Below are 17,115 nucleotides of genomic sequence, written 5' to 3' on the forward strand. Positions count from 1 at the left end.
CCATGAGCCAGGCTGTGTGCTGGCATTCTGTGTGGATCTGTCCCATTTACTCCTCACGGTGGACCTCCAAGGGAAGCACAGTTGTCATCCCTAGTTGGACATACAGGGACACTGAGGCTCAGAATGATGAGGCCCCTTGCCCAATGTCAACAGCTGGGCAAGACGTGGCTCAGCTGGGACTGCAAACCCAGGCGTGGCACCCTGTAGATTGCTTCCCCCAGCTGAGACCACTGCTTTCCAGAGGGGAATGTGCATCCATAGGGCCCTCTAAGTAGAAATTGGGATTGCTAATCATAACAATAATCAGATTGTTAATAACAGTAGACTCACAGAAGGTTAGACTTTAAAAGAGACATTAGGGTTCCTGTAATGCAGGGACTCCCTGCCCCTTAGTCTTGTTCATGCCCCCAGGGGAAAGGACCCACCCACCTCGATTCTCACAGTGGGCTTTCCTTGCCAGGTACAGGGTGTCCAGTCCATGTCTAGCTGGTGGGGCAGGGACAGATTCCTCAGGTGATTCAATGGTCCCTCCACTCCCTGATAAATGATCCAGCCAGAAATGTTAGATTTACATATGGGAAGGGGGGAGATTGAGTCATAGAATGAGGAAGAGATTTGTTCTTCTGATCCAGTGAGAATAAATAACTTTTTAAAAATGATTTTATTTATTTATTCATTCATGAGAGACAGAGAGAGACAGAGAGAGAGGGAGAGAGAGGTAGAGACCTAGGCAGAGGGAGAAGCAGGCTTCATGCAAGGAGCCCGATATGGGCTTGTCCAGATCCTGGGATCACGCCCTGAGCCAAAGGCAGGCGCCAAACCACTGAGCTACCCCAGGCATCCCAGAATAAATAACTTTTAACATCACTGTCATCTAAGTGCCCAGCACTGGACGTGTCACCATCAGTTCCCACCAAGCTGGGTGTCATTACACGGACAGAGCCTGGCAGGGACAGGAGGGAGACCACAGTGAGCAAGTGGCAAGTCAGAGTTTGAACCCAACTTTCCAGGACACCAGCACTCTTTCCAGCTCTCCATCATCCTAGAATGATGGTGTGATGGCACGGAGGAGGAGGAGGAGGATGTTCACAGTTAGAGAATCATTTCAGCGAGAGTTGTCTGTGTGCCAGGCACTGCGCCGAACCCATCACAGACATCAGACCAATGAGTCTTCACCACCCCTGAAGGAAGATTAGCTGTTTTCCCCATTTCACAGATGAGCAAACTGAGGCCCCAAGCACTGCTATCCCTTTCCAAGGCTCCATGGCTGGCAATTGTGGCAGTTGAGGTTCTCACCAGGGTCTAGCTCACCCTTAAGCACTCTCTTCCTCAGAGAAGTGGAGAGGGAGGAGGAGAGTTCGTGATTCATCCTGAAATGGAGTGCAAGGGTGCTCCAGGACCAGCAGCCCCAGGAAAGGAGGCCCCTCAGCTGCACCCAGACTGTCCCCACCCCCATCAGAATTTGCACTTCAGCAAGATCCCAGGTATCTGGACACACGTGGATGTCCGGATGTCCGAGAGACACTGCTCCAGTTTCAATGGTTTTCCACTCTTTATTACTTCTAGTGTACATCTCCCCGCCCCCCCTCAACTTTTTAAAGTTAGTTATGCAGTTAACTATAAGTTAGTATGTTAACTATAAAGATGGTTAGTTCTATCCTGAGGTCGAAAATGAATTGCAAAATTGCCCTTTCCGGGGTATAAGGGGAGAAGGAAACAGGGAGACCACAGTCAAACTGGCTTGCACTGCATTCCTCCCACCTGCAAACTCACCTCACACACCCCTGCCAGAGGCTTGCCAGTGACCTGTTTTGAAAACCTCCCATACCAGACCAGGCCCTAGGTCTCTCCCAAGTAGATTCGATTCAGCAGTGTGACACTGCCCACACATCCCAGAGCCTCACAGAATCACAGCGTGTACACAGAATACAGGGGCCTGGAGATCGAGCTTCCAACTTGGAGCGTGCCGGGTCTGGGTGTTCATGGGTACAGCAAGGATGTCACCAGGCCTCAGTATGCCCTTCCACTAAAGTGGAGCTCCTGTAGCTCCTTTTCTGCAGGCCTCAGATGACACAGGCAGAGCTGGCCTGGCTCCTGGGCCTCTTACCCTCAGTAAAGCTCATTTCTCCAGAGCTGATCTCCTTGGTTCCTGGAGGATCCCATAAGAGCAGAAGGACCCCGAGCTTTGGGGACTCAGGCAGAACCAGTTTCAAGCAGGACTGGGGTCCAGCCAGACACATGGGACAGCCGTATCAGTAGTTAGAATCACACTGTCCAATACCATAATCACTGCAGCCACAGCCACGTGTGGCCAGTGACATTTAGATTAATTTAAATTAAATTAATTCAATTCCTCAGTCACTCACCACCCAGCAAGTGCTCACTAGCCACACATGCTCATGGCTACCATAGTGGACGATATAGAGAGAGCATTTCCATAGTTGCAGAGCTTTCCTTTGGACAGCAACTCAGTAGATCATGAAACAGTTCTATACCAGCTGGCAGACAGCTGCTGCTGTCAGGCCTTCCTGTGTCCCTTAGCCCCTCGCCCTCCCAGCCCTTTGTCATGTGGTACCCTATTAATTCCCATTTCTCAGATGAGGAAATAGAGTGACAGCAAGGCTCCTAGCAGAAAACTGGCAGTCACACAGGGTTGGACCAGCCAGGCCTTGAGTCCTGCTTATCCTTGCTCATCACTTGCGAAGCCAGACCCTGTTCTGGGCCCCCTTGAGGAGCTTCATGAAACTCCTCAGCCCCTGAGTGTCCCCGAGGATCTGTTTTACAGAGGAGGAAACAAGAGAAAAGAAATGAAGGGGCTGGCCCAAGGCTTCACAGCCAGGGTCTGACCAGAGCCCTCCACCACTGCTCCCAGAACATCTGGAACATCTGGACTGCTGACCTAAGTGGAGTCGCCACATACCAGCCAAGGTTAGGGTTGGGGTCCTGGTCGAGAGGTCCCCTCTTGGTTCTCTTCCTCCACCCCTGGCGTCCTCTCCGGCCCTCTCTCCTCTCCGGCCCTCTCTCCTTTCCTGGCTTTTAGAATCTGACCCCAGATCTCTAAGGAGAACTTCGTTCCTCCCTCTGCCTCACCTCCTGCATTTCCTCCAAGTTCTGCCCCTTTTGCCAACTTGCTGTATCTTTTCATTGTCTCCCTCCTCTCCATCCCCAAAGCTCCAGCCATGGCCTCTGCCTCTTCCCCTGGACCCTTGGCCCAGCTCTTCCCCAGCCTTCAGCCTTACTCCAGTTCACTCAGAGGGGTCTTTCTCAGTCAGAGAGGACCCTGCCCCTTCCCTGCCTCAACATCGCCCCCCCCCCAGCACCCCTGCCTCTCAGCCAAATGTGGAGGTAGGACGTTTTTTGTGGCTGAGCTGGACCCCTGCAGCTCCCTCACTCCCACCTGCCTCTCTGGCCCCCAGGCCTTTGAATCCAGAAGTTCTTTGGCCCCTACACCTCACCAGCTTATCCTTCAGGTCTCAGCTTTGACATCCCCTCTTCCGACTCGCCTCCACTGGCTAGGGGCAGTGCTTCTCCTAGAGGTTCCCGGGACCCCACCCTGTGCTCACCGTCTCAGCCTTCGTGAGGCTCCCCTGTGGACCACTAACTCCCTACTGAGCAGCACGGGTCTCATTGGCCGCACCTACACCCAACGCCAGCGGGGGACCTGGCGGTAGGGGGCGCTCGCGCACTCGTTCTTCTTTCTGCAAGTGTCCACTGAGGCACCGTGGGGGCCTGCGTGTCCCAGGCACGGGGGACGCAGCAGTGAACAAGCCAGACAAACTCCCTGCCTGCCGAGCTCACCTTCTGGCGGGAGACAAACAATGGACGGAACAAATCGCTGTCTGTAGGGTACCTTCTGGCCCTCGGAGGGCTGGGCAGCAGAGGAAGTGCAAGTGCAAGAGGCAGGGGCGGGGGCAGGCGCGGGGCTAGGCGCGGGGCTAGAAACCCTGTCGACAAACGGAGACTCGCTCCAGGCAGCCAGGTAGAGGAGTGAACAGCTGGGCCAAACCTCCGAGGCTGCCTGGCGTCCCTGGCGTCGGAGCCTCCTGAGGCCAGTGTGGCTGGAGCATGGAGGGTGGGAGGTGAGGGCCAGTCAGTAAATATTTGTGAAATGAATGTAGGAAAGGCAGTGCCTCAGTGTGGGAAGTTGGGATAATCTTCCTCCTAGCAAGTCACCCACCCGCCCCTCCCGCCTTACTTTGCTGCTGGCCAGTGAGTGACCCACCCACTCTCTCCGGCTGGGGAGAGTCAAGGGCTGAGCCCCCTCCACCTGTTTCCTCAGCAGCAGCTCTGAGGAGCTTGGGCAGCCCTTTGCCCAGGGTTCCCCCATCTCAAAAGTTAGGGGACTGTCAATTCTCCAGGCTTTGGGGTTGCTTTCATTTGAAAAGTATTCAGGACAGGGACTGGCTCCAAGGGACACACGTGTGAAGTTGTTTCATCGTCCCCAAAGCCTGCTCTGCCCGTACCCTCCCCCCACTAACTTAACAGCTCCCAGCCTTGCGCACATGACAGGCATCCAGAGAGAGAAGTGTTCAGCTCTCTCTGGCTTTGATGTCTCTCCACCCTCCCGGCTCCAGGCTCCACTTCCGCCCCAGTCCCTCACAGTCGGGAAGTTCTTCTTTAGATCTAACCTCCATCCCTCTTGCTGCGATGGCAGTCAATTTCCTGTCTTTTCTCTCACCTTTTGAACTTCCCCCCCAGAAAAATGAGTATGCCTGACAGGAATGTTCCCTGCTTCCCTTTTCTCCTCACCCCACCTCCCCTGGGCCCCCAAGTTTCCGATCCGCCATCTGCCTGAATCCTCTCAGGCACAGTGCCCGAGATCTCTTGGGGCTTGGGCTGGGGAGGATGGAGAAGCTGGTGAGACCTCAGCCACACACCTTCCCCTGGTCCTCTTTTCCCTCTCAGGGTTTCTCTGCTCTCCTGCCCTTCTCATAGACTTCTGCTCTCTCCTGCCCCCTCACGTGGACAGTCGCGTGTCATGTGTGTCTCCAGCCCTCTGTCTTTGTTCCTCCGTCTGCCTCTGTCTCTGCCCTTTTCTGCCTTGCATGCCTCTTCTTTCTTTGGGGCCTCTTGCCTCTCCAGCTCTACTTCATTCCTCACACCAGGTAGGGGCAGAGAACAAGCAAGAGGCCTCTGCTGGAATGCGGGGGGTGAGAGAGGCAGCACAGTGACCTGGCCAGGTCCTGGGCTTTGTCCCAGCAGGGTCACGGACAGGCTGTGTGACCACCGGCCAGTGCCTTCAGCCCTCTGGATCTGCGGCTGCATCTGTAAACTGGACATGAGAATAGGCCACGGAGAGAAACCAGTGGCTGGAGGTGTGGGCAGTTCTTAGCACAGCAGTCGGCACATAGTGGATGCTCAGCGAACATGTTGCATCGTGGTGAGGGATGCACTGTGACAAGCAGAGGATTGCTGAGGACAGATCCCATGACCTCTGCCAGCAGGGTATGGAGCAGGGTAGGGTTGTCACGTTCTGCGCAGCAAGGATGAGGCTGGGCTGGCCAGAGGATGGGCATTGTTCAGTGCCCCCAAGGAACTTCCATGGGAATTGTGGGTGCTGTCCTGACAAACTTGGGGCTCTCTGGGCCCTTTCTGCTCTGGGGACACTGACCAGGGAGGGGCCGTTACCTAGCTGTGCATGGCCCTGGGCAAGTGACTTTGTCTCTCTGAACCTCAACTTTCCTATCTGTGAAATGGGGTAAGAGTAGCCTCTCTCAGAGGGTCAATGGGAGAACTAGTTATTCCAAGTACAACACCTAGAATGGTGCCTGGGAAGTGCCAGGTACGTGGTGGACATTACCATTATTGGTGGTGATGGTATTCAAGGAGTTGATACCACTCAGATGTGTACTCCGTGCCCAGAAGAGGAAGGGCTAGCTGGCAGTCCTGTCATCTGTGTTGGAGGCATGTATCTGAGGACAGCTGGGGACAGGCATCTCCTTGGCACCCAGCAGTATTCAGGAGTATAGCTCACACAGGTGGTATCTGAGGTGCAACTCTCCGAAGAGCATGACATTTAGTGGGACACAGGAGCTGCTCTGGGGACCTGCTGTTAGGACTCTAAAGGATAATATCTGGGACCTGGCCATCCAGGTAGTGCTATGGCGTGGGCACGGGGCATCAAGCTGAAGGCGGTTGTGTTTGTGGCATATGGATGTGCCCCCTCCGTTGGGCAGGCCTCCTGGGATGGGAGGAGACCTCAGGATCGGGGATGGCTGAGATATAAGCTTGAGACATGCAGCAGTGTGTCCTGGCCTGGGGGTGCAGAGCAAGGGATATGGCTGGGTGAGTGTGTCTCTGAGTGACTGTATGAAGAAATGTGGTTAGTCTGTGACGAATAGACGAACAGCAATGATAACTTACTCGTGCATTCATTCATCCAAACTGTACAAAACAGATGCAGCACCTGCCCTCAGGGAGCTTACCCTCAAGTGTGGGCTTGTAAAAGGCCAGATGCTGATAAATATTATGTAGGAAAGTAAAGAAGAGAAGGTTTTGGAGAGGGGCAGGGTGCTATGTGATTTGAGTGATCAGGATGGCCTCACTGAGAAGGTGACATCTGATCAGAGGCATGAGAGAAGGCAGGCACAGACTGAGGACCCTCTGGGATCCAGATAGAGGGAAGAGCAAGAAGCGTATGCAGCCTGTTCTCAAAACTATGAAGAGGCCAGTGTGGCCTGAGGTCAGTGAGTGAACAGGAGAGAAAGCAAGGGCTGAAGTCAGAGAAGTAGCCCAGCCTGGGGAGAGAGGGCCTGGAAACCAAAGTGATGTCCCTTGCCACCTAGTGAGACTGGCCCAGCTGAGAGGCTGTGGAGCAGAGGAGGGGCAGAGTCTGACTTGGATGTTGACAGGACCGCCCCCTCCCCTGGCTGTCTGTGGGAACAGAATGGGAGGGAGGACAGAAGTGGGAGACCAGTGAGGAAGGACTCTGGTCTCAGAGGGAGATGGGGGTGGTGCTGGGAGGTGGCCTGGGGGTGCTGAATGAAAAGTGGCCAGATCTGCGTGTGTTGCAAAGGTAGAGGAAAGGTAGAGAGCAGCATTGCTGAGCATTTAGCTAGTCGGCCGCCAACAGCCCTATGAGGCCAATACTATTATTACCCCTGTCTCACAGCACCTTCTGCAGCTCAGAACAATGAAGTCACTGGCCTGAGATCACACAGCAAGGAACCGGCAGATGCAGGATTCAAACCCAGCCCCACTGGCACTTGATCCATGTGCTCTACTGTAGCTACTTGTCTTCTGTAGCCTGTGGATGTCCAGGTTTTGAGTGTGGAGGTAGCGTTTGTCAGCATCTACACCAGTGTCTGCACGTAGTAGGGACTCAGAAAATCTTTCGGGGGGGGGGTGGGTAGATGGGCAGATGAATGAATCCAGTAAATGAACGCGCTGCCCTGCCCATTTTGCAGAAGTGTACCGGGAGGCGGCCATCCGGATCTGGCTAAGGTCCAGGGGAGAGGGCTGCATCTGGGGCTGGGTTTCTTTGTGGCATGAATGGGGGCTGGCCCTTGGCTGAAGGACTGGGTGACGATGTTGTTGGCTCAGGTTCGCTGGTATATCAGTGGTGGGGGTGGGAGTAAAGGGCTGTGTGGTATGGTGAGGGGATTTGGGAGCTTCTGGGGTCCTGAAGGTAGCTCCTGCGGGGAGACTGTGCTCAGTAGTCTGCCCTTGGGCTGGGGGACAGGTGCAGGAGGGGTGGTTGTGGCCCGCGGTGTGGGGGGGTGGGGTCAGCAGCGGCCCAGCCCATTGTGCAGCGGAGTCTGTGCCACGAGGCTCGAGGCCGAGGCCGGGCTTGGCACAGCCCATACCCCCCCTCCCAGGGCAGCCCAGCCATCAACCTTCCTCCCCCGCTTCCCCCGACCTTCCCCTGCCGCCCAGAACCAATGGGTTAATTAGATAACGGAGCCTTTGATTAGCGGGGGAGGGGGAGGCCTCTCGGTGCACGGAAGGGGGTGCTGAAGAGGGAGGAGAGGCGCCCTCCCCGTTCAGAAGGAGAGAAAGAAGGAGGGAGGGGGTGGGGAGGGAGGGAGCTGAGGCACAGCTTGGCTCTGCACTGCCGTGTGACTAGAAATTGTAATCGCGGAGAAAGAGAGAGACAGAGCCTGGCCGGGAGAGACCAAGACAGACGGACAGACAGACAGAGAATCTGACCAAGACGGGCTCCCCAGCCACCGAGAGGGTGATGGGGACAGAGCCAGAGTGAGGAGGAGATGGAGGAGAAGGAGCGAGGGGGCCTGGTCTTCCCGAGGGAGGCGAGACAGTGAGGGGGAGCCTGCAAGGGGGGGCTGGGGCCAAGGAGGTGGACAGGGACAAGGCCAGGGGACTGGCAGAGAGGAGGAGGGGTCCGGGGGCCGTGAGGGAGAGAAGAGAGGCTGGTGGTTGGGGGAGAGTGGAGGTAGAGGTGGGGGTGGGGGTAGAAGATTGGAGGAGGCCAGCAGGGAGGGGAGGAGGAGACCGCTGCAGTGGCCTAGCCGGGCCTTCCCGGGGTGGGAAGGGCGACCGGCGAGGAGGGGGGGGCGCGGGGAGACCCAAGAAGCCCCTGCGCCCCCCCCAGCACAACCTCGAAGGAAGCCCTGGAGAACTGGGGAGACAGAGCCCCCCCGCCGCCGCCGGCTGGAGGCATGTGGAGGGGGGGGCCTGGGGCCCAGGGAGAGGCCCAGCGGAAGCGGAGCCACTGGGGTGAGTGTCCCTCACTGTGGGGTGGGGGACAAGGACGGAGATGGCTGAGGGCAAGGAGGGAAGGGGCGGGAGGCCCAGCCGCTGCAGAAGCTGGGATGCGGGGGGAGGGATGGAGGCTGGCTGCTGGAGAGATGGTGACAGATGCAGAGGGAGAGACGCGGCAGCCGGCCTCAACCTCGGGTGGCTGCTGCGGGCATCCTGGCCTGTGGGTCCCTCAGCTGCAATTTCTGTCCCCCTTGAGCAGCACCGGCTCCCCAGGCTTGAAAGGTGTGGGCTGGGTCATCTCCAGCCTTAGGAGGTGGGAAGGGAATGGTGGGTGCAGGATGAAGACCAGCATAGACCTCCCCGTTGCACTTGGGAAGCAAAGACCCCACTGTGCTCACATGACTCGCAGATAGAGACGCACACGCCCCCCCCCCCCAGCTCCCCTTGGAGAAAAATGAGTCCAGGATACAGACTCAGAATCCACCCCTCCCCCCCTCTTCCCTCTGTCCCTCTGTCCCTGTGTCTCTCTGTCTCCCTGTCTCCAGCTCTGGCTCTCACACATGCATTCAGGCACACAGACTACGCACACACATTTTTATCTGAGTTAAAATGATCTTGAACACTGCAGGAGGAGGAAGTGAGTGTGTGTGTGTGTGTGTGTGTGTGTGTATGCGAGCACGCGCACGCTCACAGGGACGCACATGTACTCGCGCACTGGGCAGGTAGGGGGGTGGCCCTGTGTCTGTGGGTCTGAGAGTCCGCTGTCAGTGGGCCTGACAGTGTGCCCGTGTCACTGATGTGGCTGTGCATGTGTGTGCAGACCACCTCCCTCTCCCCATCACTAGTGGGGAACTCGAGTTGGAGCTGGAGCAGAGCCTGCTGATGTGGGTACACTTGCGTGTGTACTTGAGATGCTGCGTGGAAGGGAGAGTAGACCTAGGGCCACAGTCCCCCTCTGCCACCACCTGGCCAGTTCTGTGCGCGATGGAATGAGCTGCCCCCCTCCTAGAGCCTCAGTGTCCTGTTTGTAGATTGGGCGTCCCAACAGCTTCCCGGTTTCTGTGAGGCTTAAATGAGAACACTGTGTGCAGAGTCTGGGGCCGAGAAAGGGCTCACCCTAACGCAGGAGCTATTATTGTAGCTCTTGCCATTGTTGTGATGGTCCGCGGGTCCTCTTTGGTAGGATCCTAACCCCACCCCGCCCACTCGCCACCCAGAGCTCTGCCCCAGCCCCTTCCCCTTCAGCTGCCCAGCACCAACCCGGCAGGCAGCCAGCGGCTGGCTCGAACCCACCAGACCTGCCTTCCACACGGGCACCTGCAATCCCAGGGCCAGTGGGGGTGGGGGCTGAGGGTGTGGCCATCCCAGACCCCCCTTGGCCACCTCCCCACCCTTGTCTTCTCCAGTCTGCTCCCTCCCACCCACGCGATGCCTCCTAGCCTCTCCTGCCCATACCTTACCTCCACAGTCACCTTGTCTGGCACCCTACCTTCTTCAAGTTCCTCCTTTGAGTCTAACTCAGATCTCTGGCTGCTGTGAGGCCCGTGGCTGGCTGGGCCAGAGGGGTGACCACAGTCTGAAGAGCAGCCTGTGGCTGGGCCTCCAGTGGAGGGTGTTTGGTGCCGCTGGGAAACTTGCCTCTTGCAATCACTCCTGGGCAGGCAGGGAGCTGGGTGAGGGGACAGGAGGTCCTACAGGCAGTGAGGGGACCTGGATGGACCTGTGAGGGAAGCCAGAGTCCAGGCGGCGACGCCCCCTCCCCTCACCCCCTACCCCGCCAGACTTCCCGACCTGGCAACCTGGCATGCCACCCTTCCTCTGTCCCTTCGTCTGTTTGTCTCTCTTCTTCTCCCTCCATCTCTCTTTCTCTACCTTTCTGAAACCATGCAGAGAACTAAGTTTTAAATCTGACTGACTTCTCCATTCCTGGCCAAGTGCCTTGGGTAGCCTTTCTCTCCCCACCCCACCTCTGTCTCCATTGTCAGTTCTGCGAAATAGGTATAATCTTTGGGTCAGGAATGACATGAGACAGTGCAGGAGGGCAGGGCTAGCCCCTCTCTCTGCCTCCTTCAGTGGTGGGTTGTCCCTCCATGGGGCTGAGGGAGCCCCGCGCTTTGGGTCCTGAGCAGAGCAGGGTGGGGATGGCAGCATCGGTGGCAGAGAGCTGCCTGGGGGTGGGGAAGCCGGGGTGCCACACAGGGTCCCTGTCCCTCACTGAGCCTCTCCCTCTCTCTCCCCACAACAGCCCCCCGGCGCCCACGCGGAGCATGAACATTGAGGATGGCGTGCGCCCGCAGCTCCCCGTGCCCCCCACTGCCGCCCGGTAGGATGTCCTGGCCCCATGGGGCCCTGCTCTTCCTCTGGCTCTTCTCCCCACCCCTGGGAGCCGGCGGGGGCGGCGTGGCCATGACGTTGGCAGCCGGAGGGGGCTCCCCGCCGGCCACCTCCTGTCCTGCGGCCTGCTCCTGTAGCAACCAGGCCAGCCGAGTGATCTGCACGCGGAGAGAGCTGGCTGAGGTCCCAGCCAGCATCCCTGTCAACACGCGGTACCTGAACCTGCAGGAGAATGGCATCCAGGTGAGCTGGGCCGGCAGCCAGTGGGGGTGGGGGGGCACACAGGTGGGGAGTAGTGGTAGTGCACAGGTGGTGGCTGGGTTCCTCCTGCTTGAGCTTTGGGTGTTCCCTCCAGCTCTTCATGGCCGTCCCTTTGGTACTTATGAGGTTCTGTTTTCATCCTATTAACTTGATCTCAGCCTGTCTGGGTTTTCTCCAGCGAGGCTCCCTGTCTTGTGCCAGCCTGTTGGGCCTCTGGGAAGGACCACCTGCCTGCCTTCCACAGCTCAGGACAGGCAAGCCCTTGACCTGGCCCCCGACTCACTCGCACAAGACATCTGTGTGCTCTGCAAGGCTACACCCACTGCAGGGCCTTGGGCTTGTGAGGGCATGACTCTGTGCCTCTGTTTCTTCATCTGAAAAATGGGGATGACAGAGGACCTGCCTCAAGGGACTGGATGAGGGCTGATGGGTTTCATACTTGTCAGGGACTTATAATCTTTTGTCACCTGGCAAGCACTAATCTGCTGTGCAGTGCGGAGCTCATGTGCCCAGAGGTGGTGTGACATTTGGAGATCTCAGCACTCCCACATGCCTAGTCCCATGTCAACACATGGCTGGTGCTCCAATCGGACACTTGCCACCTGATTAATTGAGACTGTGACTAAGGTGGACTATATACGATGCTGTGAGGGCAGAGGTGCTTTTTTAAAGCAGGGTCTCTCTTCTATTCTATTGGCATTTGGGGCCTGATTGTCTCTGGTTGTGAGGGCCATCCTAAGTGCTGTAGGATGTTGAGCAGCATCCCTGGCCACGAGATCCTAGTAGCACCTTCCCCCACTTTCCAAAATGTCTCCAGATGTTGCTAGATATTTGGGAAAACAGAGGGATTGCCCTAGTTGAGATCCACCATTTTAAAGGCATGTGGTCAGTGCCCCACACCATGCAAGCCTCTCCGAACCCTGGCGCATAAAGCCAAGAGAGGAGAGGGCTCCTGTGTGATGTCCCAGGCCCCTGGGAGCTAACATTTTCCTTCTCCATGGCACTTCCTGGTCTGTCCCTGGAAGGGGAAGGGGTCAGTGTCTCCCATCTCACTGTCCTGGGAATGGGTTCCCCTCTGCAGAAGAGGGAGGATCTTTTAGGGGCACAGTGCCAAGGGGGCTGCCGAAGTCAAGAAGGCCGTCCTGGGTGGCTACAGGGCAAGGACCCAAGCCAGAGCTAGGGTCCAGAGACAAGGGACCTTGTCCCATTGCCCCATCCCTGCCCCCTCCGGCTCCAGGCCCGCCTCCCAGTGTGCCTGGAGTCCACCCTACATTCTCAAGCACTGGTTTAAGCTGACCTGCCCCTGACTCCCAGAAGGGGGCCAACACCCTCACTTCATTCTCCCCGTACACACCTTTGTTCTCTGGACACTGTCTGTCCCTCTCCATCCTTTATTTTACTCCTGTGGCGATCAATACGTGGTACCAGCGCCAGCTCTGTGCCCAGCCCTGTGTTAGGTCATGACCAGGATGGGCAGGACCCTTCCCTGCTCCTGGGTGGCTTACCTTGCAGAAGGGAATAAACCATGAACAAATGGGATGGCACATTACCAGAAAGGGAGATGTTAGAGCGTCAGGAGGTACATCTGTGCTCTGGGGCTACTGAGCCCACCCCACCAGCAGCCCAAAGCCACGGCAGTGTATCCTCGATAGAACTGGCCCGTTTTCTCTTTGGGGAGTTCAGTGAACAATTCAGTCCAGCAAACATTTGCTGAGCTCTGCATGAGGCTCCACCCATAGACTCATAATGGCAACCCCAGCAACACTTCCCCAGCCCTGCCAGCTCCTACCCGCATGCCCAATCGAGCCTCCCAGTGGCCACTGAGGGGTGCTTACCTCTGCCTAGAACCCTCTGAAGGTTTTTGGACTCTGGAATGAAGTCCAGGCTCTTTATTGTGTCTTTATTGTGTCTCAAATTCTATATGGCTCAGCTCAGGCTGCCAGCCTCAAAGTTGACACCAGGTGCCCTCCCAGGGCTGAGCAGTTCTTCAGGCTACACTTCTGCCTGAATACGCCCTTGAGTCCCGCCCTTGAGACTCCCTTCACCACCTTCCAATCTGGGCCCACAGCTTCCCCTTCCAGACATCCGTGCCCTTGCCCTGGACACTTGTGTTTGTTAAATATCTCCTGGTTGGCTTCTTGGTAGGGAGCAGTACTCTAGGACAACCAGCCCTGCACCCTCCCCCCACCTGCATCCTAGACATAGGCATGATAAGTAAATGGCATGTGTTCAGGATGCGGAGGGCTGTGGGGAAAGGGAACAGATGGGGGAAGGGGATGGTGGGTGCAGGAGGAGGGGTGGTTGGCTGCAGCTTTAAAGATATGAGGTGAGGATGGCCTCATGGAGAAGGTGACATTTGAGCGATAAAGGTGGAGTCTTGCAGAAGGGCATTCCAGGTAGGGAGGACCGCAAGTGCAAAGGCCCTGGGGTGGGAGCCTGCCTGGTGTGTGGGAGGAACATCAACAGGGCTGGTGTGACTGGAACAGAGGGAGCCAGGGGAGAGGATGAGAGGTGAGGGCAGAGTGGCAGATCCTGTAGGGCCTCATGGTCATGGGAAAGACTTGGGCTCTTCTCTGAATGAGACAGGAACCAGGGGAAGCTCTGAGTAGAGGGCAGACAGGCTCCTGATGTGGTTTCTCTGGCTGAGATGTGAGAGGCCTAAAGAGCACATGGATCCAGCACCAGGGGGCCTAGGTCTGAATCCCAGATCTGCTGTTTCTCTGTTGGTGCAGAGTTCAGGGAGAGAAATGCTGGGAGCTCGGCTGGGACCAGGCTGGTTGCAGTGGAGGTGGTGAGAAGTGGGCAGATTCTGGGTCTGTTTTGAAGGTAGAGACAACAGGATTTTCCAGTAGAGTGGGTGTGGGAAGAGGGAAGAGAGGATGACTCCCAGGTTTTAGGTCTGAGCTGGCCCCTTTGCTTGGGCCTGTTTGCTTGTGTGTCTGTCACCCCGTCTCCCAGTCCCCTGGCCTCCAGACTTTTGATCCACATCCGTGTCAGGATGTCCACAGGAGCCCCATGGACGTAGGTGAACTTATTTATAAGTCATGTGCAGGTCTGCTATAGCCATGTGTCAAGTGCACTGTGAAACACCCACTTTTGTGTGTGCTTGTACCCCTACCCCAGAAGCCACCGAGCCCCCAAACTGCCTGTTCCCCCAGGGCGGAGAGTGTCCTGTCCACAAGAGTGCACACTTGTGAACTTTCAGTGGAACTGGTCTCCCTCAGGGACACCTTGCTGGTAGCAGGGGGAGGGGTGCTGCCAAGGGAGCCATCAGGGGAGCTTGACGAAGTACCATTTTAATTATCCAAATAAAAAAATGAAAAAAAGTCATCCCTAGTCCCACCACCTAGATATAAATAACTCCTGTTTATATTTTATTTTAAAGCCTTCCTGGCTCTTCTCTGTGCCCATGTAAATGGCTGTTTAAATTATTTATTACAAAATGAATGCAAATTAATTTAGAAAAACTAGAAAATACACCTAAGTTAAAACACAAGGACAAAAGCCAAGAGGAATTTGACAAACAAGTGACTCCCATTAGTACCTGGTGTCTTTCCATTCCCATCCTCTCCACGCAGGCCCTCGGTGTGTGCCCCGTGGGCAGCACTGGTCAACACATTTCTGGCTTTTTTTTTTTTTTTTACATTTGGAAAAAAAAAATTAAATCACATCATTTTATACCGGTTGGCAGCTGCCTTTAGACACCTGAGAGGGTAACACAAACATCTTTCTCCCTGGCACTAACATTCGTCTAAAATGTCAGTGTTAATGATCCCAGGATCCCAGCGCATAGACCTTCCTGTTACTTCACTAGGTCCCTTCTTTCCAAGGTTTTAACTGATAGAAACAACACTGCGGTCAACATCCCTGGTGCACATTCTTGGAACTTTCCGGATTCTGCCGATGGGATAAATTCCTAGAAGTAGAATCTCAGGGTCAGAGGGAAGATAAGAGAGGCGCTGCCTTACAAGTGCTGGGTGTCCTGCTCATTTGAGTGCTGTCCTCCCTCACAATGGCTGGTACTTCCCCTTCCCCCAAACTTGCGTGGGAGTGTATATATGTACACGCACACACACATATACACACATACACACATGCTTTCACACATGGGTATGCACAGACACCAAAGCCACATAGAAATGGCCTGAGTTCTGGGGATCTGAGAGCCTCCCCTGTCCTATCTGTGGTCACTTGCTCCACACAGATGGTCATTCCCATGGGGATGGGGACCTCACCCCCCTCCCCACTGTACACTCAGCACATGGAACAGAGCCTGGTGCACAGTCGATGTTCAGCAGATATTTGTCTAGGGAAGGGAGGCCAGCTCCTGAACTCCCACCTTGGGGACTTAGCATTGTGTGTGTGTGTGGAAGCGTGGGGTGCACACGCGCACGCGCACACGTGCACAGAAGGAGGGATCCCTGCAGTGCCTGTGAGAACCAGGGGCAGCCCTGAGTTCCCTTCACCTTCCCTAGGAGCCCGGGCACAGGAAGTGCAGGGGGCTAGAGACACTCCAAGTGCCCTGAGTGCCTGCAACAGCCTCTCTAGAACAGTGGCATCCATCTTTGGGGAGGGTTAAAACACCATTCTGGAACACGACAGGGACAGCCTGTGGTGGAAGTGGTTGTTTTAATGCCCTTCATGAGCAAAATGATTTTTAACTGTCTGCAATTTTCTATGGCCCCCCAAATTGTTTCTGAGATGGGACAAGGGTGTGCAAGCCCAGAGCCTGCAGAGATACCTTCTAGGCAGAGGCCTGGAGACTCCCTTTCCCTCTACCGCACAGCCCTGAGGCCATTCAGGCCACCTGCCATGGCCCTCACACAGCCGCCTAGGACAGGCCTACTCCTCCATCTCCTTGGCTCAGCCTGCTCCTCCTCCATGAGGCCTCGCTCTATCTCCCTCCTTCACTGCCTTGTACCCTGGTCCTGAATCTGTTCCCCTCCTCCCCAGAGCCAGCCATCCTAATGTGTTTACTGTGGATCTTTCTGCTTGTGTGTGTTCTTGCAAAATGCTTATTGTTGCTTTGTGTGCATGTATTTTTAATTTATGTAAATGAAGCTGCATTATAGATGGCTTTCTTTGTCTCACTGTTTTCACTCAGCCTGGGTTTTTAAGAGCCATCCACATTGGGATGTGTGTGTGTGTGTGTGTTGGTGTGTGTTGGGAGTGTGTCTACTCTGCTGCAGAATTGTCCTTGATGGGTGCCCCCTACTTCCTGTCCCCCACCTCTGAGTCAGGACAGACCCCAAGGAGGCCTGGAGCTACCTCCACCACAAATTCTCTCTGGGGACCCCTTTAGGAGCTGTGTGATAACATCTTTGACATATACACCAGGGCGAATCGCCGGGTCAGAGGTCATGCATATATATACTTAACCTCACAAAGTACACCAAGCCATGGAGCTTCCAGGGAGCTGCCCAGGGTCATGTGGGCTCTTGACAAGGAGAATGTGCTTCTGTCCTAAGAAACCAACCCACCCACCTAAAAGAAGTGCTTGGAGGTGTTTCAGAGAGTGAGGTCAAAGGATGCCCCAAGGGCCAGAGGGTGGAAGCATCATTGAAGCGAATTGTGCACTCTTTCAATGGAATGTCATATGTCTACTTAAAACATAGTTTCGAAGAATATCAAATGACACAGGGAAATGCTTAGACTATGATACGGAGCTTTCAAAGGATGCAAGTAGGACGTCCCACTTGGCTCAGGGCGCGATCCTGGAGACCGGGGATCGAATCCCATGTCGGGCTCCCGGTGCATGGAGCCTGCTTCTCTCTCTGCCTGTGTCTCTGCCTCTCTCTCTCTCTCTGTGACTATCGCAAATAAATAAATAGATAAAATTAAAAAAAAAAAAAAAACTGC

The 17,115-nt window shown here is 55.7% G+C and overlaps 1 protein-coding gene and 1 long non-coding RNA gene across 8 annotated transcripts in view; one reads left to right on the forward strand and one right to left on the reverse strand.

The window, feature by feature from the left end:
- LOC102154857 overlaps nt 1–17,115 on the reverse strand; it is a 56,624-nt gene that overhangs the window by 34,762 nt on the left and 4,747 nt on the right. The gene's annotated exons all lie outside the window — the stretch shown is intronic.
- Nucleotides 1–17,115, forward strand: part of LRRC4B (leucine rich repeat containing 4B) — a 63,221-nt gene that overhangs the window by 29,985 nt on the left and 16,121 nt on the right. For 2 of the 5 annotated variants that reach the window (XM_038528080.1, XM_038528079.1), the window contains exon 2: nt 10,907–11,238. In XM_038528080.1, coding sequence (XP_038384008.1) covers nt 10,942–11,238 — 297 coding nt within the window. In that variant the 5' untranslated portion in view covers nt 10,907–10,941. Of the gene's footprint in view, nt 1–2,800; nt 2,929–8,000; nt 8,197–8,405; nt 8,677–10,906; nt 11,239–17,115 lie in introns of those variants that run through there. The other 3 variants (XM_038528078.1, XM_038528081.1, XM_038528077.1) reach the window with 3 other exon arrangements.

This window comes from Canis lupus, chromosome 1 (genome assembly GCF_011100685.1).
Source record: "Canis lupus familiaris isolate Mischka breed German Shepherd chromosome 1, alternate assembly UU_Cfam_GSD_1.0, whole genome shotgun sequence".
NCBI lineage: Eukaryota > Metazoa > Chordata > Mammalia > Carnivora > Canidae > Canis > Canis lupus.